This window comes from Bombus flavifrons, chromosome 2 (assembly GCF_040668555.2).
Source record: "Bombus flavifrons isolate JBK064 chromosome 2, iyBomFlav1_principal, whole genome shotgun sequence".
In the NCBI taxonomy this organism is placed as follows: Eukaryota; Metazoa; Arthropoda; class Insecta; order Hymenoptera; family Apidae; genus Bombus; species Bombus flavifrons.
Window position 1 is genome coordinate 19613466 of NC_138443.1, and position 26484 is coordinate 19639949.

Below are 26484 nucleotides of genomic sequence, written 5' to 3' on the forward strand. Positions count from 1 at the left end.
TACAGAAAATTCAAGAGGACGCCGAAGCTGCTTCGAAACGACGTCCACCAATAAACAAATAACGAAAGTTACTTTGCACTCGATAATAGTGTAGCGATATGAAAATCCTATCCTTCTCGAATATAGCGATCGAGTCGGTATCATTCACGAAATCGCGGATCGTATCTTTAAATCTGCAACGCCGATCAAAGCGGTGTAAAGCAACTTTGTTGTAAAATGGAACGTCATGATATTAAAATAATAATTGCGTCGATTAAGAGCACGATAATCAATAATCGACAAATTTTGTGCGTACGCGCAGAAGGATAGAAACGGTTGTCGTTTCAATCGAGTTTTCGTTTCGATTCTCACCATTCAATTTCCCGTGATTGTACGACGTTAAGGAAATCGAATTACCGTCGACGTGAGTCGATTTTTCCATAACCATCAACAGCGCCGATTAAATTAATATACAGAAGGCGAAACGTACCTACTATATTTGACTCTTATTTAACGAAAGTTCGTAACCTAAGAGTTTAGCTATATTTATCAATGCTTCTTAAAATACATACTTTTATCAGACGATATATTAACACTTTTCAACGTTATATCAAAGAAATATCGATTAGTAAATAGTGTCAGATAATTGTAATTATCGATTGTAAATATCGACGATACCAGTGTCAAGTGCTTTGTCTCGTACGCGAATGGAGGATTGGTTACGGTTCTCATTTTCGCCGTTTCGCCAAATCTACGATTCTTGACAACGCATCGTAACTATAATTTTCTTTCTTGTTAGGCACCGCGCTAATGTTACGACCCTCCAGCTTCTCGATCTTCTCGACAGCCTTCGTACCGTTATAAATCTTCACTCTGGAAGTATCGATACTACCGCCGACGAGGTCGCCAACTTCCTGATACGCTCTATCCGACAAATTCGATAGGAGGCCCTCCTCTAGCATAGGCGCCTCCAACAACACCACGTTCTCGACTGGCACCGAGTCTTTAATGATCGATCCGGGCTTTGGAGTAGACGCGTTTCGATCGCAGGCGCCACGTTTCCTCTTTTCCTCGTCGGCGAGGGACCATTCGCGAAGAAGCTGCCGGAAGTCCGCCGTGTCGACCGTCATTCCCATATCATCGGCTTCGCGAGAGATACCGTACGCTTTCTCCAGATATCCGGCCAAACTCAAGTCCACCAACTTGTCGACCATTTTAGCCCGTTTCTCGTGAGGTAGCGGCTGCTTCTTCTTCTCTTTCCAAGCAACGAGTTGCCTGTTTGCGTTTCGGACCTTTTTGGGGCAGGTCTTCTTGCACGGTCTTTCGCCTGTAAGGGAAAGCCGAAAGTTCGACGGTTCGATCAATCGATACGCGAGTCAGAATCGGCTGCAGACTCCGATTTACGGCTTCAACGCTAAATATGCATGGTTGTCGAAATAAAAGTCACGTCCTAAGAAGAACGACAAAGGGAAAATACAATTCTAATATTATACGGTAAATGCTTTTTCGTTCGACTCCCCATGTACACGCTCCTTCCCTTCTCGCGCCACTGCGTCAATATTTTATTTCCATTATATCGTAAATCTTTTACTGTGACATCCGTGCTATGCACCTACGTACGTTTACCAACATACGAAAACACCGTTCACCACATATATAGAAACATAATATGTACACCGTGAGTCTCTACGGAATACCGAAGGAGAATTACATGGAAATGTTTATACGCTTTGAAAGGACACGATCAACGTCGACGAAACAATTGTAAACACGATACATATCGCGATATGCCACTTTTAGAAAAATTCAAACGATCGTAATATACTGCGAAAATGGTATTGTCCAGAATAAAAAAAAATATATACGGAGAACGTGGTTCTCGGTAATAACTACATGGATCCGAATGACACGTCAATTAAATTGCCAGTGATCGATGAACGAAGAAAGTATTTAGCGAAAGATTGATCGTTCAGCTTAAGAATGTTGAGATGCCGTTAAAATATCATAAGGTTGCGAAAAAGTTATTCGTTGGATGGAAATCGGCAACGAGCACGCACGACACCGACATCCTTACCTACACATTCTTCCTCTTGTTTCGGCACGCGACCTTTGCACGCGTCCAGATTTGCCTGAACGTCATCCTCGCCGGCACGAGCAGCGGGTCGCACGCATTGCACTTTACGATGCCTCGTTCCTTTCTTTCCGTCGCAGGCGTTACACTTGCTCCATTGGCTCACACGCCACCTTAAGCAATTCCAATCGTCATACAGCGATCGTAAATATTCGCCGATAAACGAGTAATGGTAATTGGAAAGGATCGTCGCTTATTCGGTTAATAAAATTAAATTGCGTCGAAGAAGAGATAGCGCGATAGTACTAAACGTATGCTGTTCGCAGTTTCGGGAGGAAAATGTAAGCAGATAGAGAAACGTAAAATCGTAAATAGCACGAAACGGTAGAGTCGATGGTTGTGTGGTTGTATGTACTTTGCAGGACAGGCTTCCGAGTTGCAAACCCTAGTTTTTGGATCTGGTCGTGACATGCCATCGCAAAATTCAAGACTCACTTTTCCACCTTTTTCTTCGATACACGCCGCCTCCGATATCTACACCGAGCAAAAGGATAATATAGTAACGTTGAAGTTGTTTTCGCTGCGTGAATCGAGTGCCAGATTCGCGGTAATGCTTCTCCAAATTATCATTAAGTCGACTTCAATATTCAAATTACCATCGTACCGCCTCCGCATTTAACGCTGCAGTCGCTCCATTCCATGAAATCCCACAGATATTTCGGCTTGTATGACGGGTCAGTTGACATCACGTAATATACATAATGAATCCCAGGATTCTGTCTCGGGTGGAAGAATACGTACTAGAATCATCATCAGGAATGAATCGTTAATGTGGGCATTTAGGAACGATGGTCGTTCATCGAGAAGAAATATATTCCGCGCAATCGCCAGCTCCATGCCGATACCTTACGTTCGTTTACGTGAATCTCTTACGTTCGGCGGCGAAGCTACGCGACGCACGAATCTACTTTCCTTCGATTTTTCTTTACTTTCCTTACTCACGAGGGAAAGACGTTAAAACGATATAGTCGGCGTTTATCAAAATTCGTATTTACGATCTCGACTATTTCACGCACGGAATTAATACATACTTCTATTCGAATAGGTGTCGTTATGGGTCCCTTTATTTCAATCTCCTCTCTGTTTGGCTCAGGATGCAGATATACGAGAATGGAGCCTGCACAATCGTAATCACCGCTTCTATATATCACCCTACGATCGTTAGAAAATCGTTCGGTATACGATGAACTTAGTTTGTTCGTTAACACGAGGAAGAATCTTTAACTTCTTAGAGTTAAACATTCAGCTTCGAACGTATTATTTTCACTCTGTACATAGTACGTATAATATTATATTTTTAAGACGCCAACGTTTATTTTGTAATAACGATATAGGCAATTACTTGTCTTCGTTCAAACAGTATGTTTCGCTATTCTCGAGTCTCACCGATAGTACGTTTTTATTCGGCTGCATTTCCGCTACGTATATGCTTCGAGCACCCTGAGGAATAGTAACTATCTTCACGTGCACTAGGAATTCGAAAATTTTCCAATCACCAACAGATTACATTTCGTTGTTTGTCGTAAATATTTCGACAATCGTCGAACGTTCGTACATCTCGCTGTACTTCAACACACATACGTATACATTCGTAAAAACATAATGATTATAAAAGCGTTCCCAGCGTCCTTATTTCCGCACTTACCTGTATCGATAACGCTTTAACTTGCAAATATTATACTTGCAAATAATGGAAGAAACAGACATAGGAAAATTTTGAATCGAAAACTTTGATGGCAGAAAAGAATATAATTTACTGTTGCGAATTCCCGTTTCATTGAAGAAACCTTCTATCGCCTTGCACTTCGTACCGTCACCTTTGCACGTTCCACACCTGTCGTCGATGGCATTCGAATCCAACACCCAATCGCAACCGACTTTCTAGAAAATATCATACCTTTCTCGTTTCTAAAGGTTCTGTTTCTTTTTAATTGCGGCTTACTAAGCAAGAAATAGATTCTCTTATTTCTAGAACGAAAACGGTATAGTACTTACCGTACTATATGTATGTACCTGCAACTTGTAATTGCTAGTAATCAAGTTCGATCTGTTACGATGCTGTCTTTAACGTGCCACGTTATAGTAAACGGAAAAATATCAAGGTATGATCGCAAATAATAAATCAGAAATTAGTTTGTAACTGACTTGACAATCTCAATTAGATAGGTAACTAAATTTTTGTCCCACGAGCTTTAGGATGCCTTTAGGCCGTGAAACGTAGTTAGTAGAAAGGTAATGAAAGGTGTGCGGGAGATTAGTCACGAAACTTATCGCACGAACCGTACGAAGGGAATAATTTCGAACCCAAGGCATCTTCTCTTTCGTTTCTATAACGAAAGCATCATAGAACTAGAACGCTACGCTCTTTCGTTGCAGATCACGCGAATACGTCTTCCTGTTTCCTGATTAAATTTACATTGTTAAAGTACTTCCGAGCTTCCGGCATTTTACTCGGCAAATTTCCTCTGTTTTAATCTACATACGATATGATACATCTACGATATTGGAATTGCACATCTGTGAGAAAAATTCGCAACGGCAAATATCCTTTGTCCGTGTAAATAACTTTTTGCGTCTCTGTTCTTTCATTTCTTAGAATCGCTACCGATGCTACGCAATATAAGATACGATGCTCGATCAGCTATAAATGTTCGATAAATACGTAATAGAAAACTATCGGAGAAAAAATATCAGGTCGTAAAATATTACTGAAATGCAACCTAAGAATCTCGAAGTATACGTGTATTGCTTAATTCTGAGAAAGAAATCGCAAAGAAATAACGAAGAAAATCGTACGAAAAATTAATAGTTAGGATAGTAAACTCGTCTTTTGAATGAAATTAACGCGATTATTTAATTTGAATTAAATTATTCGTCGTTCTCACACGATACGTTGAATTTTCCAGGTAATTCCTTGCGAGGAAATTAACTCGCAAAACAGCAATCGCAGTGAAGTAAGAAAAACACAAGAGGTAATCGTGATATTTGCTTACCCTGCATGTACCACCGACGCACATGTTGTTAGTACCACCCTTGCAGGGAGTAGAATCGTTCGCCACTTGGAACTTGGTGAATACGTTCTTTTCATTGATGCAGTACAAGTTGCACGGATCGAGCGTTGGATCGTGAATAGTGTACGCAGTCCAGTTATGCTTGCCGTCGGTCAAGATTTTTCGCTCGTTGTACCAACTGCACTGCAACTGGCGATACGATGGTTTCCTATGGTCGCAGGGCTGCACAATGCAGGGTCGTCGTTTTTCACAAAAGGGATATATCGCTGCCGCAGAGGTTAGCGATCACGCGGCAAAAAGAGTGATATATTAGCAAAAAGCGTTAAGAGCTGGGTGTGCAGCCGAAAATGATTAATGGCGTGAGACAGAAATAGCACCGTAGTAGAGTAATTCGTTGACGATCGTTTAAGCCGTAGCGGGTCGCCGGTTGCCTTTCCGCAGCTACGAAAACGATCTTTCCTAACATTTCGTTTCTTCTTTCTCTTCACTGAACTAGGTAACGACAAAATTAATCGACCATCGTAACGTTAAACGAAGATTATCATACAAGATGCAAAATAAATATTATATATCAGATCTCTAAAAATAGGCCGTTATACGAAGAACATAAGGATGCTATCGTGGTTTGCATGAAGTACGTGCTCATGTACACACGAGCGCACGCGATCTTCTACATCTAACTAGATCTCCGTGAAACTAGGCTGCAGAGTTTAGGGCTGAACGAAACTTTAAATTAAAATTTCTCCTATAGGTAACGCAATTAAAATACTCCTTTCTTAGCTAAGCCTAAATCGGCAGTGACTTAAGTATACGAAAGTTAGCTAACGCATCAGTAGTTTACAATCTTTAACCTAAAATCAAACGTTGGACAAAAATAAGTTTGAAAGAACAACGAAGCTACACGCGGGCACGCAAATATAGTATTCAGGTAAAAAAAAAGAAGGAAAAAAATAAAAACGAGGATTAACATTTTGCAGCTACTTTTCAACGAAAATTTTGTTTTACGCTGCAATCAAATATCTTTTCTCGGCCGAGACAAGGAAAAATATATAAAAAGAAACGAATCGACGAGGTGAGAAACAATATCCCGTACACAATTGGAAATAGAAGAGAGCAAAGAAGAGTAGAAGAAAGAGAAGGATCGAGTAGAAAGGTGAAGGGGTAGGAGAAGGGTAAGGAAGAAATGAAGTCGAAACGGCACCACACACGGTCGATTCGCATAGAAAGACAGTGGAATTTACCATGGTGTTGCAAATGGCTAACTTCTTTCTCTCTCCGATGCAGTATCTGCCTTTGTTGGCGGGCGGCGGATTGTCACATTCTCTCTCGGCGAATTTCAAACCACCGCCGCAGCTTCTGCTGCAACCGCTCATGGGACCCCATTTGCCCCAGCCACCGTGCACCGCCGTCGGTCGGGTGCCCATAGCCACGCATTTCTTGTGAATGCACCACTGAATACAGGCTAGTTCTTTATTCCTCGCTCGTCTCGCCGCGAAATGCTTTGCTTTGTAGCGTTTTTGGCAGGAAATTTTACGAAAAATTTTACGGAAAATTTTACGGAAAATTTTACGGAAAATTTTGCGAAAAATTCTTACTTTGGTAAAAGTAAATTTTGCAATAAATAGAGGCTACATACTTTCGCTACATCTTCCTAAAAGGCAAACGTAACAGAGGTTCCGCGTCTTACATTTTTTACGACAGATCGAGACTTTACAAAGGCTGTTATTCGTACGAACATTTCTGCTTAGACTCACCGCTCGCATTGTTACAGCGAGCTTTGTGCGTTTTTCACGTGAGTTACGACGCGTCACAGAAATTTTAAATTATTCTCTTTCGACTGCGCTCTCTGCTCTCGTATTTTACGGTATAATCCTTTGTCAACGGGACAACTAGGAGCAACGATTGCAAAATAGCTACATGAAAAGTGCGCGAGTAATTTTATCTTAAAAGAAAAAGGACGAAAAATTAAAGGAACGACTGGAATGGTAACGCGATCAAAGGCACAACTGGAGAGACGTTTAAGGCGCGATAATTTCCATGGAGAAATGCATAAATTGATACTGTTACAGAGTGCGCTTTTGTTCTCGGTAAATCCAATTCAACGAACCAAATTCTCGCCGCATTTTGATCCTTCGGCCATGGGTGATCCCCGGGAGAAACAGCTTCCATTCTTCCCTTCGCACCATAGCACCTCGCACATTGCATCTCGCTGAAACATACGTAACGTTCGTTCGCCATAGGAACTACGATAATCAAATTATTCTTCGGGGTTTAACGAAATATATAAAGCGCGAAGTAGTAACTTTCGCTATGAGCAAGTTAAACCCCATCCATCGACCTGTTCCCCGTGAGAATAATCGAGTCGTTTCTAGACCAACCGTATGTGATACGATACGATTGCCGAGCAACGGTTCGATCTCGACTTCTAAATAAATTCGTGCATAGAAGCAAGTGGCGTTCTGTTAAAATTATTCTCCAATTATTTGCAATTCTACAAAAACTGATAAACCTGTTTCGAAGATTTGCGAAGCAATCTTTTAAAGGCATAGGTAGTATCCGTTAGGTAAGTGCGATAAAGTTTCGATAAAACTGACCTTCTACACTGTGCGTTTACCAGAAATGCTAATTTTCGATTCATCCTGTGTCCTATAAATAAACGACGTTCTACGAATAGCATGAGAAAATGCGGAAATATACCCCGGTATCGCCAGGGCAAATCTTCGACCCGGGAAAGTTCATGTCGCATTGAAAATTGCCGTCGTACATCGCACCGGGTAACATGTCCGGATACTTGAATTTCTCCGGCGGATTTCTTGGATCGTTGATCAAGCACTCGCCCAAGCCGCTCCTAATCGATCGACACGAGGCTTTCGACTCGCGATAGAACAAAGTAAAACAAAGCATACGTATATCGAAAGATTTACTCGAGCAAGGTAGTGATGTATTTCCTGCTGCAAGTCGACCATCTCAACGAATAGATGTTGACAATGGGTGACATGAGGAAATAACTGTTATCGTTATCTTTGGGTGGACAGCCACTGATAGCGACATCGTCGTGCGAACAGCCCATCCTGGAAAATCACATCTTGCAAAATTACTTCCCTTTTGTAACCACCTATTGTCGCGAAAAATTCCGAATGGAATATTTTCGAAAAGAAAGTCCTCTGTTCCACTCGACTCCTATCTCTTAATCCCTTCGCAGCTAAAAAATCAGGCAACAAGAATCCCGCTTATTCGTCGCGATTCCACGTTCCGAAGCGAGTTTTCGTTAAAGCGTGCCGAAGAAACGAATTCGAGCTTTTAATGGATTTTGAAACATCGATAGAAGCGAAGGGATTAAGGTTGGTAAAGAAACGTGCATGGACAGTACACGTGACCAACTTCGTGGCTAATTACGATTCCAAGCAATAGGCCACTATCTTCGGTGATGCAAGCTGCTTTTTCGGGATCGCAGGCAGTTCCGACATACGCCAGGCCCATCAGATTGCAATGCGGTACGCCTTCCGCGCAAATATCGTACCTGAAACGCACGTTACGATCGTTACGTTACGATCGTTCTCTACTCTCGACGAAGTAAAATTTTACCTAGTTACAAGAACCGCTATGTCGTAATGGTTGGGGTGAGTGTGATCCGTAGGGTTCATCTTTTGGGCCCATTTGGCAAAGCTCGCTAACGTTGCCTCGGCTGCGGGACTAATAAGCAGATCTATCTACGGGAAAACCGTCTTGATAAAATATCTCGAATATCTCACTTTCGACATTTACGATATTCTTCATCCCGTGTGGATTAATTGCTAAAACGGATTCTCGTATTTTTAGTCCTCTAACTAGTTACGTGTTACCTCTTCCTTTTCCTTCTCCAAATATATAATGCGAACGACGACCATGTCTATTTGATTGCCGACAGATCTGTCGTGATAAAAGTCCGACACCATGTTCATGATAGTCAACAGGTACTGTTCGTAGTTGCTGTTGTTGTAAAAGTCGAGAAACCTTCTGTCCGCGACCAATCCGATCTCTACGAAGCGATGAATACTGTGGGTCAAGGAAGTGCCCTTACCAACTTCGGGATTCTCTTCCATCAGTCGCTTCTGTCGTTTGGCCAACTGTTCCGCCCACGCCGCCTCCCAGTCATCTGCAAACGAAATAACAACGGCTCGTATCGCTTTATTCGTTTCGAAGATCGGCCTTTATCTTCTATCCTCGATGCAGATGGTTTATTTAAAACGTACTCTTCGCAAAAGAGATCTTGTAAAATTCACGGACAAACAATTTTTCCAGAGACAATTTTTCGCGGCGAAGAGTAGACTCGTATAAATCGACGACTACTAACCGGAAGTTCCGCAGTAATTCTTGGAAGAATCGTCCCGACTCTCCTTCTTTTCGTGCCAGTCATCCCGCTTGTAAGCTATGTGAACGTGCTGTCCATCCTGCTGCGGTTCTGCTTCGTTCACCGGCTCGATGAAGTACCGGCCATGATTAGTTTGCACGTAACCAACCTGCACGAGATCCACAGCCACTTATCGACTTTTCGTTAATCAACGTTATTGTAAATAAGATATGGGACTCGATTCCGTCGGCAGGAGACGCCTGCAAAGAGATGCAATTACGCGAACCTCCCAATCGGGTTAACACCGAGAACGACGTCGATACCGAACTAACTTGTAATTGCAGTTTCTCTCTCGCGTATGATACGTGTGTGCACGCGTGCCGTGCCGTGCCGTGCCGTGCCGTGCCGGCGTGGCGTGGCTACGTGACCGCGTTTCTTGCCCGTTTAAACCCACCGAATCCGCACCGAATTTCCATTCGCGGATCACGAAATTACGCGGCCACGCTTTGCAAATTACAATCCAACGATCCTAATTAGGGGGATCGGTTGTTATGCGCAACATTTATCGTAGCTAGAACTAACGGTATAATTCAAAATTCGGGCTTCGCGTCTCCCAATAGCGCAAACAAACAGGCCCTCGGTAATTCACGGGAAATTGTGGTCTACAGGACAGAGAAGAGCGCGTACCGTGCGCCGTGATATTTGCGAAAATTTACAGATTCAATAACGCTCTATGTGGCCGATTCGATTCACCGGTAGTTACAATACCTGGCTCGAGTAACTTCACCGCCTCCAACGAGTAACGACGCGCCTGGGAACGCTAACCAGAAGGTGTCTTTTAAATTACGGCCGCCGCCTCCTCGCCTTTCGACATCCCTACCTTCCGAGCTTTACCATCCGAAATACGCGCTCCAAAGACCAACGAGATAGATACGGTTTCTTTTCCTCGAGAGTAACGATCGAACGCGTAAAATTGAACGGAAGGAAACACGATGGCTACATTATACTCGACGAATTGTATAACCGTCGTCCAATAGTAGCTACTTGCCGATATACGATAGGTATTCGATTACCCACGTTGCTGCAACCGTATTTCAACACTTTGCTCAACTCTTTTTATTCGTTTGACTCGTTATATCGTTTATTTCACTTATTTTCCCCTTAAGAACCGAATAAGTCGACGACGACTCGACGGCCAAGCTTACGATATCTCATGCTGTTATTCCGTTTCTAAATCTCGGCCCCTTCGGAAGCCCGATTTTGCTCGAATAATTTACTTAAAAAAGCCATTATGCGGAGATAATTCGAAATTCGTTTCTCCGAATCATCGTCTACTTCCGATTTCTGAATTATCGTCGCTGTCTTAGTTCGTATCAGGCCGTGATCGTCCTCCCGGCGTGCAAGCAGAATCGGATCATTGTCACCGAGAGGAGGAGATTATGCAGATCGCGTCTCGCTATGCAACGCAGCGCGGCAATTGCATCAAGTTGAAAGCATGTGCCACTCTGTCTGCATGTTTCGCAGTTGAATTCTCGAAATTCTCCCGGGAATCGGCCGAGACTCCGAACCATTAAACGCGATCGAACGGTCGTGCATGCTAGCTTTGATCCCAAAACAATCGATCGTCGCGTCGAATCGGCAACACGGTCCCGGTACGCGTCCATCTAAATGCAAATACCTCATATTAATTTGCATCCGCTTAAGTGCATAATAAGAGGCTTGATCAGCCTCCAAGAGACGCACGCCACCGTCTTCTCATCGTGGATTATATCGTTACGGAGCGTCTAGTCTAGTGAATTCGATTGTATGAAATCTTTCCGGAGTTGCTAGATCATCGGCAAGAATTAACCACGAAGCCTAGGTTCGATACGTTGTTGGCCTCGATCGTATTCATACGTATCTTCGAACCAAGAAGCGTGCTTTGCGAGGGGGAAGCGGGGGGGGGGAGGGAATTTCACGACAACGCAAACTTTGATAATACGATTTTATACCTTTGAGTTTTTCAAGACGATTTAATTAAAAATAAACGTAGATAAAAAGGATAACATTTACGAACCACACCATCGCAGAGAGAAAGAGCTGCCTTGGATGTGCGATGGCCTCTAACAAAGCCCCGATAATGGCATTGTCGATCGGAGGCTCTCTTGAATCGTAACGCTTCGTTCAAGTTAGTTCTCAGGCCGGTGCCCCGCGTCTCGATCACCATGTCGGGCGAGATGAATTCGTGATACGGGTTGAGCTCCACATGGTGTTCGATCCCGTTGAAAGGCAGCACCAGGTGCACTTTATCGGCCTCGAGCTCCTGCTCGCCCGTCTCGGTCGACCTTTTCTTACGTTCGTTGATCTCTTGCCGATCATAGAAATACGGCAACGAGTATGTGTCGAAGCTGCCATCTTCGAACACTCTTCTCGGGATCAAAAATTCCGGCTCGTGGACGTCTCTCGTGTACCTGAACATCGACCACCGGGAAGAGAAGAGTTTTCGTTAAAGAACGTACGAACGACGCATCCTCGTTCCCGCAACGATTTCGCATATCGCTCTTTCTTACCCGCGCCTGCATATTTTCCGAAATATTTTCCACGAATACCTTTGCGAGTCGCGTCGAAAGATTTGCAACGGCATCGTAGAAAAAGCGTTAAATGTACTTGTTCGAATCAACTCGAACCAGAGGCGCTAGATGAGATTCGGTTGCGTGCTGAACTTGAGAAACACGGTTATTAAACTTCGTTATTGAATTCGTAAAGCACAATCGATCAGGATCTTTCGTTTCTTCGGCACTCGTAAGTGCACAAAAAACTAAACGAAAACTTTGTCACCTCAACTCGCCTCGCTTCCAGCGTGACGCTCCTATTTCATCCCCAACCCTGTATCAATCCAAACCCGACAACTTCAAGGCCTAGTAATTCGGTTCTCGTGTCCCTAAACTTTAATCATCGATCGAACCAAGGGCAAACTTATTGCAACGGGCAAAAAGGCGCAAGTTTTCGAAACGAGCGACGTAATACGATCGTCCCTGGTTGTTCCGTTCGGCAAGGGAAAATCCTCGATGACACGGTCGAGAGAGCGGAAGAACGAAAGAACGTGTCGGGAAAGTTATGGGACATTTGTTAGCGAGATGCCAAACTCGGACGGTCAAGCGAGACAGGCGAAAGACAAAGAGCGAGAACAATTCGATCGGATCAGGTCGGACGAAATGGTCGACTGGACAAACGGTTCGCGTGGTAGAGTGCATCGAGCTGAGGATTTCCTAGCCGAAACGTGGTAACCGTGGCAAGCTGCTAGTGCACTTACCTACCATGGTATACGTTTCCACGTCCGTTGCCGTGTCTCTTCGATGGATCGGTGTCCGCGATCGCGATGATGCCGAAGAACGTCAGAAGTGCTTGGAATCCGTTCATGACAGGCTACTTTTTTCTGTGGATCTCGCGAACACTGCCGCGAAGCTGCGGAACAACGAAAACTTTGCGCAACTGTTTTCCTTTCACCGATAAATTCTGTATACAGATCCTTTCTCTATATATCGCCGATGAAAAATTTCCACTCTTAATTCCATACGCTAAGGTAAAAACTAATTTTTGCGCCGTTCTCATGCATGTATTTATACATCGCGTAAAAATAGAATACAGCTATGTACTTGCTCGTCGAAAGTTAAACTGATTCTACGTACAGAATTTGATTTTTTCGTACGATCTTAATTAAGTGTGGTTGACCGTAGCTATTAGGTCGCTAATCGTAGCAATCCAAGATGATCGTTGGAACGAACATTACGTCGATATTACGAAGCAACCTACGATACGTTTAAAAAACTGCCACCTTAAAACGACAAGTATTCGCAGCAGAAATTACAAGTTTCTTCTCCAGCGGAACAGAAACTTGTAATTTCTGCCGCAAATATCGCTTGTCGCTTGTCGTTTTAAAAAATACGCCAATATATTCTGATCCTTTTGCCGATATTACAAGAAATGCTCGATGTTCGTAAACACGAAGGTTCGTGAACATTTGATCGCGATTTTGATCGCGATTTTGATCGCGATTTTGATCGCTACAGACGAATAATTCGATTACGTTTCGATAAAGGGAATTAAAGATGACTCGCTTGTACAGCGATATGAACGTATCCGACGTTTCAAAGAATTTGATGGACAAACTCGATAAACGAATTTGAGCTTAGGACAGAGTCACCCGGTATATCGGATACGTGCGCGGTTCTTCCAATGGTTATACTCGAATCGATCCAAATATGGATTCAATCAACCTTCCGATCGAACCTGATAGGTAGGTCAATTTTAGTTGACTTTTTGGTCGTGCTGGCCCAACCGAGATCAGCCCCCCCCCCACCCGTTCTTTCCTCTGCTTTTGGTCGTCGCGATTCCATTATATCGCGTGCAGCTGTAATTGTTTCTCTTCGTAATCGTTTATCATCGAATCGAATTATTATCGAATAATTCTCTTACTCTTCAACGCCAGAATTTTAAATCTTATCGCAAATGGACTCCATTCGTACGAAATTGAAATGTTTCGTTCGAATTATTGTAATTATTGTATTATGTGTAAATAGTCGTCGTCCAGTGTACGCGTCAACTGTAACTCCAAAGTATCCACGTCACAGGCAAAAATGTCATCGACGTTTCAATTGCCACGCGAAACCTATAGCGATCCCGGTGATTTATAGCCAACAGAAAGATCGGCTTATCGACGCATCTTATTTAGCCATTTAGCTAATCCGGTAGGAGATCGGTGTAAACCTCGCTGTGGTTTTACTCGAGAATCTTCGTCGAGAAAGTCGTCCTCTTGACGTTGAAACAGGACGAGGAAATATAACTGGATAGGTATATCTTTGGAGGTGTGTGGTTAAAGCTTCGGGGTGGTCCATTCTTGCCCGTCACTGCGGTTGTCAATGACAACCGGTCATTGGCCGGGGAATAATTGAGGTTGCCAGTCAAAGGAGCAGAAAAGGAAGACGCGCAAATTACCAGGATCGGCCGGAAGCGTCTAGGATAAACTCGACTCGATGACTCGCGGACAAAATGTCCTGTCAGGCAACGTGTTTCGCTGAACGGGTTGCGCGCCGTTTCTCACTTTGTTTTCATTTTTAAAGAGATCGCGACACCGGCTATATATTCGACCAATATAAAGCAAAGAACCGCGACGCGTTCATCTCTAGAGCGAGCGTTCCTTATCGTTAGCGTGGCATTAGAAGGATTTCTTCTGTGGGCATGATACGGAACGAGATAAAAGAACGTCGTGCAGGGTGGCGATGGTAACGCAAAATCGAAAAGCCGGCGAGAGTAATACGGAATGCCGACAGAATTGGCAAAGATAAATTGCGCTGGAATTTAATTGGCGGCCGCGCGTGCCGAACGCATCTATTGAATTTCGCAGACCGACGTAGTCCCCGTGTCTGTTTACTTTCTTCTAACACAGAACCGAACAAACAAACACGCGCGTTCAACGATCTGCTCTTTCCGTGACATTAATGTCGCATTCCGAATAATTCACCTTGTTGCCTGAATGGACGACAATGTGCATTCGATCGGTATGTACGAACGTCTACTGGAGAAAGACTATGACCGTAGAACGTGATTATCCGATTCAGAAAAGCCTAACTTACGATTACTGGTTAACTAAGAGTTATTAAAACGAAACGTATAATTCTTTTCTCGTCGTTTGTAAGGATTTTTCGTTATTTTATTGTGTTTATTTCTTATACGTGTATAAGATCGGTTTAAAATCGATCGTATAAGTATATTTTAAGCACCGAACGAACAACCCATCGTAGCATATGAAAATAAGTTTGCGGAAGCCTTCGTAGTCTTACGATCAGTCTTAGGACTCGATCACCCTAACTTTTGCATTTGTCGACCGAATCATAAATCGGTCATCGATAGTAACGCTTCCAACGTAGACCATTAGTATATGAAAAGAAACGCCAACAACACACACACACTCGTGTACAAACAAAATAGAATGGGAATGTAGCTCGATAAATCTTGCACAATAATCGATCGTACAGCTGGCTTGTCAAAGATCAATGAGCGAAGATTAAGAACCATCATCTTCTTCGTTACTCTGGAAATACCGGATAGCCCGATGTAAATTATTCTAATATCCGAGTTACCGTGTCTCTATAATTTTTTACGTTTAATAGATAACGCGTTCGAAAGTAAACGTGCATCTGTGAATGGTGTAAATCGCGTAGGTGTATACGAACGACGAGTCGAGCTGGTTTTTCGCACCTCCCTTTACAGGTCGTAAAGGTAGGTACCTGTTCTCTGCTTATTTGCTGTTACAACGTGGATTGCTTAGCAGACAGACGTTTTAACCAAAGATCAATGCCATGGATTCTAACAACCTGCAGTCTAACGTTTAACGAACCAACGAAATATTCTCCCATCGCGTTTCTATTTACGAGCCACTTTACATCGATTTCCATTAGCTCTGGCTTCGCCAGCTTTTTCCACCGAGATGCTGTGATAGATTCCCGCGTGTCGTGGGTTCGATTCCTCTTCATTGTTTTGATGGCGTGCTGTAAACGTCTACAGGTCGGCTGGCGGTTTTTACTATGTCGGAAAAAGCAGAAGAAGGACGATGTTAGAGAAGAAACGCTCCATGTAATAACGCATTGCCGCGTCAAACGGGTAATAAAATGTCTTCCCGTTGCTTTTTGCTCGTTATCCACCATTCCTCCAACAATTATATCGGATTACTAATCGAAGAGATAAATACGTTGGAAAGAAAAAATGTTTAAACTCGTAAACTCTCGAGTTTATAAGTCGTTTACATTTATTACTGTTGTTGTAAAAATAGAAGCGTATATACGGTGTCGATCAAACATATATTTGATCTGCGCAAATAGGAAAGCTTATATATAAATGCACGTCGTTGAAAGTTTTATCGCGCGATAAAAGAGACAACCGATTTACAAAATATCGATTGCTCCCTATTTCATTACAATGTACAACAGATTTACGGAATATTTACAGAAAACTTTGAATTCTAGCGCAGTTTCGTATCGATGAAAAACAGCCTAAAATAATTTTAGAATTTAAACGCCAAGTACTGGAGTTTACGCATCTTTGAATTTAGCTTCCAACGGCAAAGGACCTTCGAAAAAATCGCGTCACCTGGCGGCTGCAAATGGGTCTGACAGTTGGCGTGGCTTAAAAAAAATTTCGACAACCGAATGGGTCACGTTACCCTACTTGCAAGTATTTTACAGTCGATCGATTACTATCGAGCATAGGAACAGCATACGCGCACGAACAGGGAGTCAATGCATCCTGGCGAATACGCTCCGGTAGACTCAATCAAACGTATGCCGACCGGTTGAAAATTAATTCGACGTTACGGTCGATCGTTTGTCATACGCGAGCGAACGAATCTTAGCTGGACTCGTTGCATTTCGTCGATTGGAGCGGAAACAACGTCGATCGTGGACCTACGGTGGGTGGCCCTGTGCGGCGCACGCCATTTTATTTATCTACGCTTACATTCGTCAATTTATTCGTGCCAAATTTAACTTACAAAAAATTAATCACGTCAGCTTCTTAACTTTCGAACCGAACTGAAAACTTGGAACGGAGGACAGGGAATTCTCCTATTTCCTACGATACAGCTTGTCTTAGCTCTTTCTAGTACTCTCTCGCTTCTAAGCAATTACGTAAATACCACCTTATAACTCTTTAATCGCAGGAAAATAGCAACAGTATCGAATCGTTATCTTTTTCTACGTCTACTTTGCTTCGAACGTACATTAAGATATACTTATACATCTAACAAAAATTCCAATACCGATAATTGCTATGAATATTGGTTACCCACGCATCGCGAAGCACGTTAAAATTCGAGATTCAACAAGTTCCTTTAAAAGTCTGAACCGCATTGGATCGCGTTAACGTATATACGAGTACGTCTGCTTAACGATCGACGTTTCATTCAGTTTGTTCCGGTTACACGCAGGAGTCGATAACAGATATTTTATCGTGTAACGTGTTTAATGCAATTTGAAGTACCGTGCGAGTGTATAATAAACGAGCCGGTGCTCCAGTTGATCTTGCACAGCTGCTGCCGGCGAAGGTCGTATCGATTCTAAAATCCACGGATGGTCGACCCACGCGAACGAGTTCGTGGGCCGCGTGAATAGCTACCAACCGCTTATTATCCAGAAAGTCGTTTCCAGGATCGTACATCTTCCGCGCGCAATTAGGAAGCCATTAGCTACCTGGCTTCGGAGTATCGCGTATTTCGATATTTTGGAATTTCCTGCCTTGTAATTTCCACCAAATGTCAATAATAGCGCTATACTCGCTATTTTGTCGGACTCGTACCGAACGAGCCGTGTTATTGATAAACTTTAGTAACATAGATTAACGAGTACTCGCTATCATCTACTACTCTACCTTTTAACATTGGAAACTCTACGTGTTTTCATCGAATCTCAAACAACGTTGCGTTCCCACATTTTCTATTCATTCATCCAGTGCTTCTTATATTTCTCTTAAGTCTTTTTCCATTAACGTAGTTTCGTAAAAAGGTCGTGTCCGCTGTTCTTCTTGTTTCCCCGATATCGAACGACTTGTAACTAGATAGAGAACGTTTCATCTTTTGGATTAAATCCGCTAAACTGATAATCGCATTTGTAACCCCGACTTTCTTGCTTTAGTTCCTCGTACACGCTTAGCTCGCAACCGTGTTTAATTTCGAATCTATAAAAGATATATCTTATATATTTAGAAGCAAACCATCAAACCATTTAAATTTCTTAGCCAAATTTCGAAATAGCGAAAGGACGTCGGCGAATGACGATGGTACGTTCTTGTATGTCGACTATTGTATCGGACGTAATTGTCGCACACGGTATCGCGACGCAACGATGCGACGCGCTTTGAAACAGACGCCTTTCGATTTCATTTCGCATAGCTTCGTACAACGTATCGATATCAGATTTCAGATTTCAGCGATTTTACTTGCTCTTTTATCACAGCCACGGTGTAATTGTCCGACCGATGGCGACGCAACACTCCATTTGTAACCAGAACGTGTAAGACTTCATAAACTTTCTAAATCGTGAAAAAACTCGTGCTTTTAAACTATTCGAAAGATCTGCAGTGACAAATTTGCGGAGAATGATCACGCTGGGACCAGGAAGAGAATATTAAAACGATGGAATTTAGAAGGAGAGAGACATTCTAAGAGAAAAGAATTTCCTAGGAGTCGGGATAAATCGTTGCCTCGATGGAAAGATTATGCGGTGGTCAAAGAGCGAAGTACAAAATGTTATAGAACTTATAATTCGCTGTACCGCGCGATAAAAGGTATAGAGTATAAGTTGAAAATTGTAAATTTCATTTTGATCCTAAATCGGTAGAGTCAATCCTGTAAACACACCCGGAATATAATATGAAACTACGGGAACAGCAGATTTTACTTTCCAAGAATCTTCGAAACTTCACCGACGAATCTTTGTTTGGCTCGAAGCAAGCTCCGCAAACAGCGTAACACGTGTAGCCACGCAATCACCATGCGAGAAATTCTCCGTAATGGATTCGATATTTCAGAAGCAACGACGTAAAGCGCAAACGGCAAATTGCCCAAAGGAATTTTCATAGATTACGAGACTGGAGGTTCGAACAGTTACGTGATGATCCGCAAAAAGAAGCGCCGTCTCAAGAACGGACGTTTGCTACAACAAGCATTTATTCTAAAACGCAGCGTTTCCATCGTGTAATCGCACAGCTACGATTAATTCTGTTGCAACAGGCATTTTTCTGACGCGGCTCTCGGGCGCTAAGAAAATTGCTCCACGTGGCCACCGTCGTTTCCATCCAGTCGCAGCCTTCTTGTAGGTAATCATATTCAGCCAGCATGGGATTCCTGAAATACGCAATTATCGTATCGAGTGGCGCGCTGTGCGTTCCAGCGGAAACGAGTACGACCGCGTGCTTAAAATTCGCCTGAACGCGACAGGGAAGCAAAACGTTCTTACGATTAGAATCGTTAAGCTATTAACGTTGACTCGCGAGGCTACCTCGGCACGAGGCGATTTTCAGTTTTTTTGGCCACGTCGAAGGCGCCTCGCAGTTCCTTACTGACTTCGTTCGAACACGTATCGAAACGATTCGTAAACGCGTGCAACTGCGAGACAGCTACCGGGTCAGCCTCGCACTATCCGCACACAGCTTTAAGCTCTTTGTTTCTTACTGCGAACAACACTAAGGATTTCGATAGGGAGAAGCTTAGAAATGAAAGGACAATGTTTAGTTCAATTGGTGCAATATAGAATGAAAGTTGATAGAAAGTAGAGTGAACAGAAGATTCTAGCTATTCGAGTAACGTCCGTTTAAACATACAAGCACACGAGCGATACGAGCCATGCAAATAGAAGATTGTAGGAGCCGTCGAGTCGGGCTAACGTTGTCAGACGGAATAGGCTCGTTCGAGTCGCGAAGGTGGCAAAAGATCGCGAATAACTAGAATTTCTTTTAGGTAATTATACGCTAATCCGAAAAATAAAGCGACGACGGGAAGACAGATCGATCGTTCCCTTCGATTAATTTATAACTTCAGAGGAAAAACGACACGGACGACGCGCGCGCGTTCGCAACGGACTCGAGTAAAGATGTCCGCGAGGAAAAGGGAGGAAAGTTCGCGACACACCACAGATTTTGTGCGCACGCAACGGCTAACGAGTAACACGAATTACGGGTAAAACAAAAGAGAAGGAAATTCGAAGGAGAAACGGTCGAGCGGAGAGAATGGTCCGGAGGTAGGCAGGTAGGAAAAAACGGAAAGAGGAGAGGGGGAGAGAGAGAGAGAGCTAGCAAGGTACATGTTCGCAACATGTGACACGAATAAAGGCGGCGAGTACCGGACGAATGAAGCAAAGGATAAAACGAGGAGAGAACAAAGCCCGAGAGATTGGGAGAAAGGGTAGGAATTTCGCGATGGGCCGAAGTGACGCTCTGGAATAAACATAAATTAGGAAACACGATGTTGCAAAAGAACGGATGACAAGGATGGGACAGGACGGGATCGGTGTGGCGCCGTAACAAAAGGGCAAAAGCTTGGAAAGAAGCAAAGGTTCGAGTAAATAAAGTCGCGTCGCAGGAGCGCGGCGAGAAGTAAAGGGAGACAGATTCCTCCGGCGCAAGGAGATCGAGGAGGCACGAGACGAAAGACGAAATACGCGAAAGAAGGAGAGTCAACGTCATGGGAGAGGGTACGTACGAGGTAGAGCGAGGAGACGAAGAGGGAGAAAGAAACGGACAAGAGACGGAGACGATAAAAAGAGCAACGGATAGGAAGAGGTGGCGAGGGAAATGGTGGAAGCGGGGGGGTGGGCAGGAGAGCGGGAGGGGCAGAGGAAGAGAAAAAGAATGAGCGAGAAAAAGAGAGAAATAGCAAAGGGGAGGGAGAGTAGTCGACGGAAAACGGGTCCACGGCTGGGTGGAGGAACTAGTCTTACCTAGTAGATTGCCCTGTCTCGGTTCTCGGTCCGTGCTTTTGCGGCCGTCCAAGGTAGGAGGGAACCTCAGAGTTCTCTCTGTTAAACGTAACTGAGCCAAGGAGGAGACGAAAAGAGAGGAGAGATCGAGCCGCGTAGTAGTCGGCGGACGTAATCCGTGTATCGTACGTATATAAGTAGATAGAAGCCGAGCCGAGAGAGTCTGGTACATACGTACATACATACATATATATATATATACATATATATATGTGTATATATATATATACATAGGTGGCTATGGGCGGGCGGGAGGAAGCGAGCGAGCACAGGGCCAGCTGATTGAGGAGAGAAAACGAGACGGAGAAACGGCGAACAGGGATACGGAGCGGAGAGGACCATGTATACGTAGCATCGGAAGAGTGTACCACCAGATCGCTAGTGTTGTGACGGCAATCGTGCCCACGACTTCTCCGTTGGACCCGACATCCGTGTTCCGTCATTTCTGTCCGTTCCCCGCCCCTCCTTTCTCTCTCTCTCTCTCTCTCTCTCTCTCTCCCTCTCTGTCTCTCTCTCTCTCTTTCTCGTTCCTATTCGCTCCGTTTCCGTCTGCTTACCTGTTTCTCCGCTTCCTTCTATCGCCTCTGCCCGTCTGTCACTGTAATATCTCTTCCCCTTGCGACTATTATCCACCTTCTTTACCCCTCCCTCCGATTTCCTTCTCCGTTTTCCACCCTCCTGTTGATCGTCACACCCACCGTTTCCACCACCTTTGTACCCTTTTTCCCTCGCGTCGCGCCGGTTTCTCTCGTTCGCGATTCTTTTCCTCCGCTTCTGTGTTTCTCCGTCGATTTCTCCCCCCACCCCTTACTGCCGCCGTCTAGCTGACAGCGGTCCCTCACGCTGCCCCCACTCGCGCGTATCGGGCCCTCCTACACAAGCGCCTTTCGAGGCGCGTGTTTTCGTGATCTACATAGCCACTTCCGGCGAAAAGTGAACTGTTGGGTGATGAACCGGTGAGCTGATGAACCGCCGCCGCCGCCGCCGTCGCCGTCGCCGCCACCGCCGCCACCACCACCGCCACACACGAACGTTCAAAAGGAGGTGACCGCGGGGGAGGTACGGCCTGCTCCCAGTGCCGAGAGGTATCCGGTGTGTCGCATCCTCGTCGCAATCGCTTCGTGTGAAGAACGTGCGCGCAGGTGTTTCGGAATAGTGGAGCGCACCATCGTTACCACGTGTCCATCGGGACGATACGATTCGCCACGGGTATGTACCACAACCCTGCAAACTTTCCCATAGTTTCCCGATTTCTCAGTGGGATAGTAACGTTTCAGAAACGCTCGAAGCAGAGGCAATATCTATTTTTTCTATAATCGATCGCACGTCTATTTTTGAATCGTAAGGTGAACATTTCGATTTTTGCCGGTCCATTTCTCAATGTAACACGTCGCAGTTGTCCGCTCGATGAAAGTCGAAAGCGAAACGTGGAAGATTCTTTTTTTACCCGTATATTTTTCGTAATTATCAAGTTGCAAGAATATTTTGCGTGCGCGAAAAGGAGACGAGTAGGAGTAATTTTTCACCGATGGTCTTACGAATTATTACTTTTAACGTATGATCGTTTGAAATTCAAATGCTATTTAAATCTAAGTACGTGCGACGTTTTAATATTAAAAAGCATTCGAACGCAAAAGTTTGTAAAACCCATCGAATCGTGATTGCGAACCAAAAAATTAAATTTATCGATGTAACGTTCGTCACTCGAAAGTAATGACACGTCAAATACTTTCAACGCGTCGTTAAATTCCTTTTGCAAAGATTAATTTCATCGATGCGGTTTATTTTTCGATCGCACTGCCTGATAATATTAAAAAATTACACTCGACAAAGTTAATTCATCGAATCCTGACGTCGATGTGTTCATTAAGCTGCTTTGCAGAAAATATACCGGCGGAAATTAAAATCTTTTAACGCGGATCGAACGACGCGCATCGCGTAGCCAGAGAGTCGCGTTTAAATAAATCACGTCGTCGGTCGCGTTTTGCAAAAAGCAAAATTATACGATAATTGGGTAAAATATCGAAGAGAAGGGAGACAAAATCTGTTATCGCGTTGTATTAAGCGGTGCGTACAATGAAACTGGAATTACCGTAGCAAGTGGTAACGTTGAACTGTTGCGAACGAATGAGGTCTTTTCGTTTGACCAAGTTCCAACTACGACGTTATGAATTCAATTAACAGTTTCGAACACGCGAATTGCCGACGGCAAAATGACTTCGATAGACGAATTTTCTCTCTGGTTACTTTTCAAATCTAACATCTGAATAGACTCCTCTAAAAGGAATCGATTAACTTTACAGTTTGGCTTTGATTGTTGAAAAATTGACAGAGTTACCGTGGAAATCTCGTGGATACGCAAACGACGGGGCGTGAAAGGTACGAAACTGTGGAGATTTTTCAAGAAAATCGAACGGCGAGGTTTGGTAGCAACTGGTTCCCGCAGCTTCTCGTGACTCGCGTGATTTATCGCGTGCAAAAGTGTCAACAGAGTAAACCGTGTCGTCGATTCAACGTTGTTGCACTGTGGGGGCACGCAATTAATCAGGAATCTGAAAATTATCGACAGAGTTATGGATATCCTTTGTACACGGTTGGCCACTTGCCGCGGCACAGGATTAATTTCAAGCTGAAAAGCAACTGCCGTCGGCTGCCGCTATATTTGTTGTTTGCTTATTTGGTAATCGCTCGCCGGGATTACCTCGTTACACAAGAATAACGAAAAAGAAAGTGCTCTGGTTAAATAAGCCGTTAACGAGCATGCCATTCAGCCTGCAAAAGTATAACCGATTAATTTTATGGATGAACATTGTAATTACCATCTACGTTTCATTTTACTCCACCAATCTCCGAACAACCTTTTAATTTCATTATTAAAGGCCCACGACGCAGTAAAGTGAAGATGTTAACGTTGATGATACATCCGTAAATAAGCGAACATGAAATCACCGAGTACCTACATATGTGTATGTACGTATGTATATATGTGTGTATGTATGGTTGTGTCTTTTTCGAAGCGATATTCGAGCGAACGTCCCCCCACGCTGGCGATGAGTTGACACGAATGTTAATTAATGTTTACCAATTTTCATGAATACTCGTGCACGATAATTAAACGAAATTTCCACGCATTCGAAACTTCACGACCATAGAAGTTACTAGTATCGATCTTAGCTATGTCTGTTCTTCTTAGGTTAGTTAGGTAGTAGGTACAGTCGCGATTTCGTACGTTAACGGTGCTTGCTGTTCATCCGATGTCGAATATTATCGATGTTTAGAACAAAACACAAAGCAAGAAATTAATTGCGAAGTCAAGAAGAACGTTTGCACTGGAAAATAGTAAATTGCCATTAAAGTTTAACAGATTTAGCTAAGTATAAAGTTCTGCAAAATGTATGCTGCTTCGTATTTCAAATTTTTTAACGAGACTAATTGATAAAAACAAAATACTCCAAAAAGAAACACAGACGAAACGAGACGGAGCATTCGAACGGTTTCTTGAAACTTTCTCAAATTTTCGCGAAAACCACGTAGAGATTCGTTCGATTACCGATATATCGGCGCAATAACAGTCGCGTACGATTCTTGTAAATTATCGAACGAAGAAATTCTCGACATAGCCATTCCCCGAACGATGCCTCGAACGAATCTTCAACTCGATTTATTTCAGTTTATATTATACATGCCAGTACGTACGTCGAACGCAAAACGTCCATAGAGGACACTAGATCTTTGTCCATAAACGACGACTCACGCCGATTTTAACTCGTAAACTTATTCGACCACGCTGTTTCGCGCGCCGCGCCGTGTCGCATCGCGACTACCACGAAGTTTATCGACGCACGTTTACGTGACTCGCGTTACTTACTAGAATCGATAATCGAAACGCGAGATATATAGGATTGACTAATTAAAATTTCTTCCAAACGACGATCCACGATCCTTTTCACTTTTTTGAACGGATTTAAATCGTTCGCGGATCTCGTACGTTTATCAACGTGTCGATACACGCCAAATTAGTCTCGGTTAATAATATCGCTGGCAAGTGAATCGCGATGATACGTCAATTTTTTTCTTTTTTTTTATATACAGGGTGGTTGGTAACTGGTGGTACAAGCGGAAAGGGGGTGATTCTACGCGAAAAAAGAAGTCGAAAATATAGAATAACAATTTTTTTTTTAATTTTTTTTTTTATTTTTCCACCGAGACAACGATCTACAGTGAGATCCGTTATAACGAGACGTGATAAAGTGCACGCGTACCGAGCGAAAATTCAAAGTCGATTTTCTCGAAAACGAAGCCTCAGACGAAAAATTTTTATTCTATATTTTCGACTTCTTTTTTCGCGTAGAATCGCCCCCTTTCCGCTTGTACCACCAGTTACCAACCACCCTGTATACAGGAGAGAAGAACAATTTCACTGGGAACGGAAAGCGCAATCTCAGTAAACGGATCCACTTATGACACGGGGACGATTTTCGTTACTCGGCTCGTTCAACAAGTCGCTATAAACCGAGTTCGGAACGTGAGATAACGATCGGAAGAAAATTACAGCGGACGGACTGACGTTCTGTTCGTTTGACGACGCGTTACAGGAGGAACTTCCTATGTACGTCCGACTCGTCCGCGTTTTGTACGCCTTTGTATCGTTACAATGGAGAAACATGCTTTTGTTTTCGCAACGGTTTCGTGTGATTCGGATTTAAGACAATTAAGAGTATTTAAGACTGCTTCTGGCGCAGACGCGCGCATATAGGAAATGCCGCCTTAACTCGGATACGTTGAACGCGTCGCAACGCTACACCGCACCGCGCCGCGCCGCACCGCACCGCCGCTCTTTAACGCGAATCTTTGCCATTAATTGGAGTACAGAAGCTTCCGCGGAAAGTTTCTTGTGGCTATTCGCGCTCCAAAGACGGCACTAGCGAGGCGTCTTAGAGTTTTCTCGGTGGCGTTTCCGCCAACTTTTCCGGCAATTAATGGCGCGACGTGGCAGAATTTTTTGCGAAAGCCCCGCGAAGCAACCTTTTTACGAAATAGGTTAATGTCTCGTTTCGAGTAAAACCCGTGATTATCGCATACCTGTCGGACTAATCGTTGCGGAGCAGACGCTTTCCTCGCGTTGTTACGTTGTTACGCGGTAATAATAACGTAAAAGCAGACGGTGGAGGTCCTCGTCAAGAAGGTTGCATATCGAATCCGGGGGCAACGAATTATTATATATCGCAGTTAATGATCGTGTTGTTTGGAGAACGAAGGGAACCGCGCAATTATTAAATCGTTAAGGTGAACCGTACCTACACGAACGGGCTACGGACATTCTATAATACCACCGGGTTTCCACTTGTTCTTAAATTATCGTTAACATGTAACGTAATTTCTACCCTCTGTGGCCGATCGCACCGACAATTTTCCACTCTACTCGACAAATAAAACGCTGCCTGGTTCGTGTACGTGCGCTCGATGCGCAATGAGAAACTACCGGCTGAAATAATTAGTTCTTTCGCGTGTATGAACATGTGCCAGGAA

At 43.7% G+C, this 26484-nt stretch overlaps 2 protein-coding genes across 6 annotated transcripts in view; one reads left to right on the forward strand and one right to left on the reverse strand.

The window, feature by feature from the left end:
- Positions 1-26484, forward strand: part of LOC138188251 (A disintegrin and metalloproteinase with thrombospondin motifs 7) — an 89241-nt gene that overhangs the window by 10991 nt on the left and 51766 nt on the right. The window contains exons 1-2 of one of the 5 annotated variants that reach the window (XM_069129913.1): positions 20879-21080; positions 21190-22164. The exons of 1 other annotated variant lie outside the window; for it this stretch is intronic. The gene's annotated coding sequence lies outside the window, so the exon portion shown is untranslated. Of the gene's footprint in view, positions 1-20878; positions 21081-21189; positions 22165-24187; positions 24295-26484 lie in introns of those variants that run through there. 3 more of the 5 variants (XM_069129867.1, XM_069129907.1, XM_069129884.1) reach the window with 3 other exon arrangements.
- On the reverse strand, positions 618-12850 carry LOC138189740 (A disintegrin and metalloproteinase with thrombospondin motifs 12). The gene is made up of 18 exons (XM_069131874.1): positions 12744-12850; positions 11508-11901; positions 9455-9620; positions 8964-9256; positions 8707-8831; positions 8492-8641; positions 8046-8192; positions 7819-7969; positions 7229-7330; positions 6363-6572; positions 5104-5343; positions 3868-3991; positions 3453-3579; positions 3142-3262; positions 2707-2850; positions 2466-2584; positions 2054-2223; positions 618-1306 (listed from the first exon to the last, which is right to left on the reverse strand). Exons 1-18 carry the CDS (start codon positions 12848-12850, stop codon positions 708-710), a joined length of 3489 nt encoding a protein of 1162 aa, XP_068987975.1. The 3' UTR covers positions 618-707.

Excerpts from the sequence above, each read along its gene's own strand:
- LOC138189740 (XM_069131874.1), bottom strand. The coding sequence starts at position 12,850 with ATGAACGGATTCCAAGCACTTCTGACGTTCTTCGGCATCATCGCGATC. Across the intron at positions 8,832-8,963 it reads TGGAGAAGGAAAAGGAAGAG|ATAGATCTGCTTATTAGTCC; the intron begins GTAACACGTAAC and ends GTTTTCCCGTAG. Across the intron at positions 7,331-7,818 it reads TTTGCCCTGGCGATACCGGG|CGAGATGCAATGTGCGAGGT; the intron begins GTATATTTCCGC and ends CGTATGTTTCAG.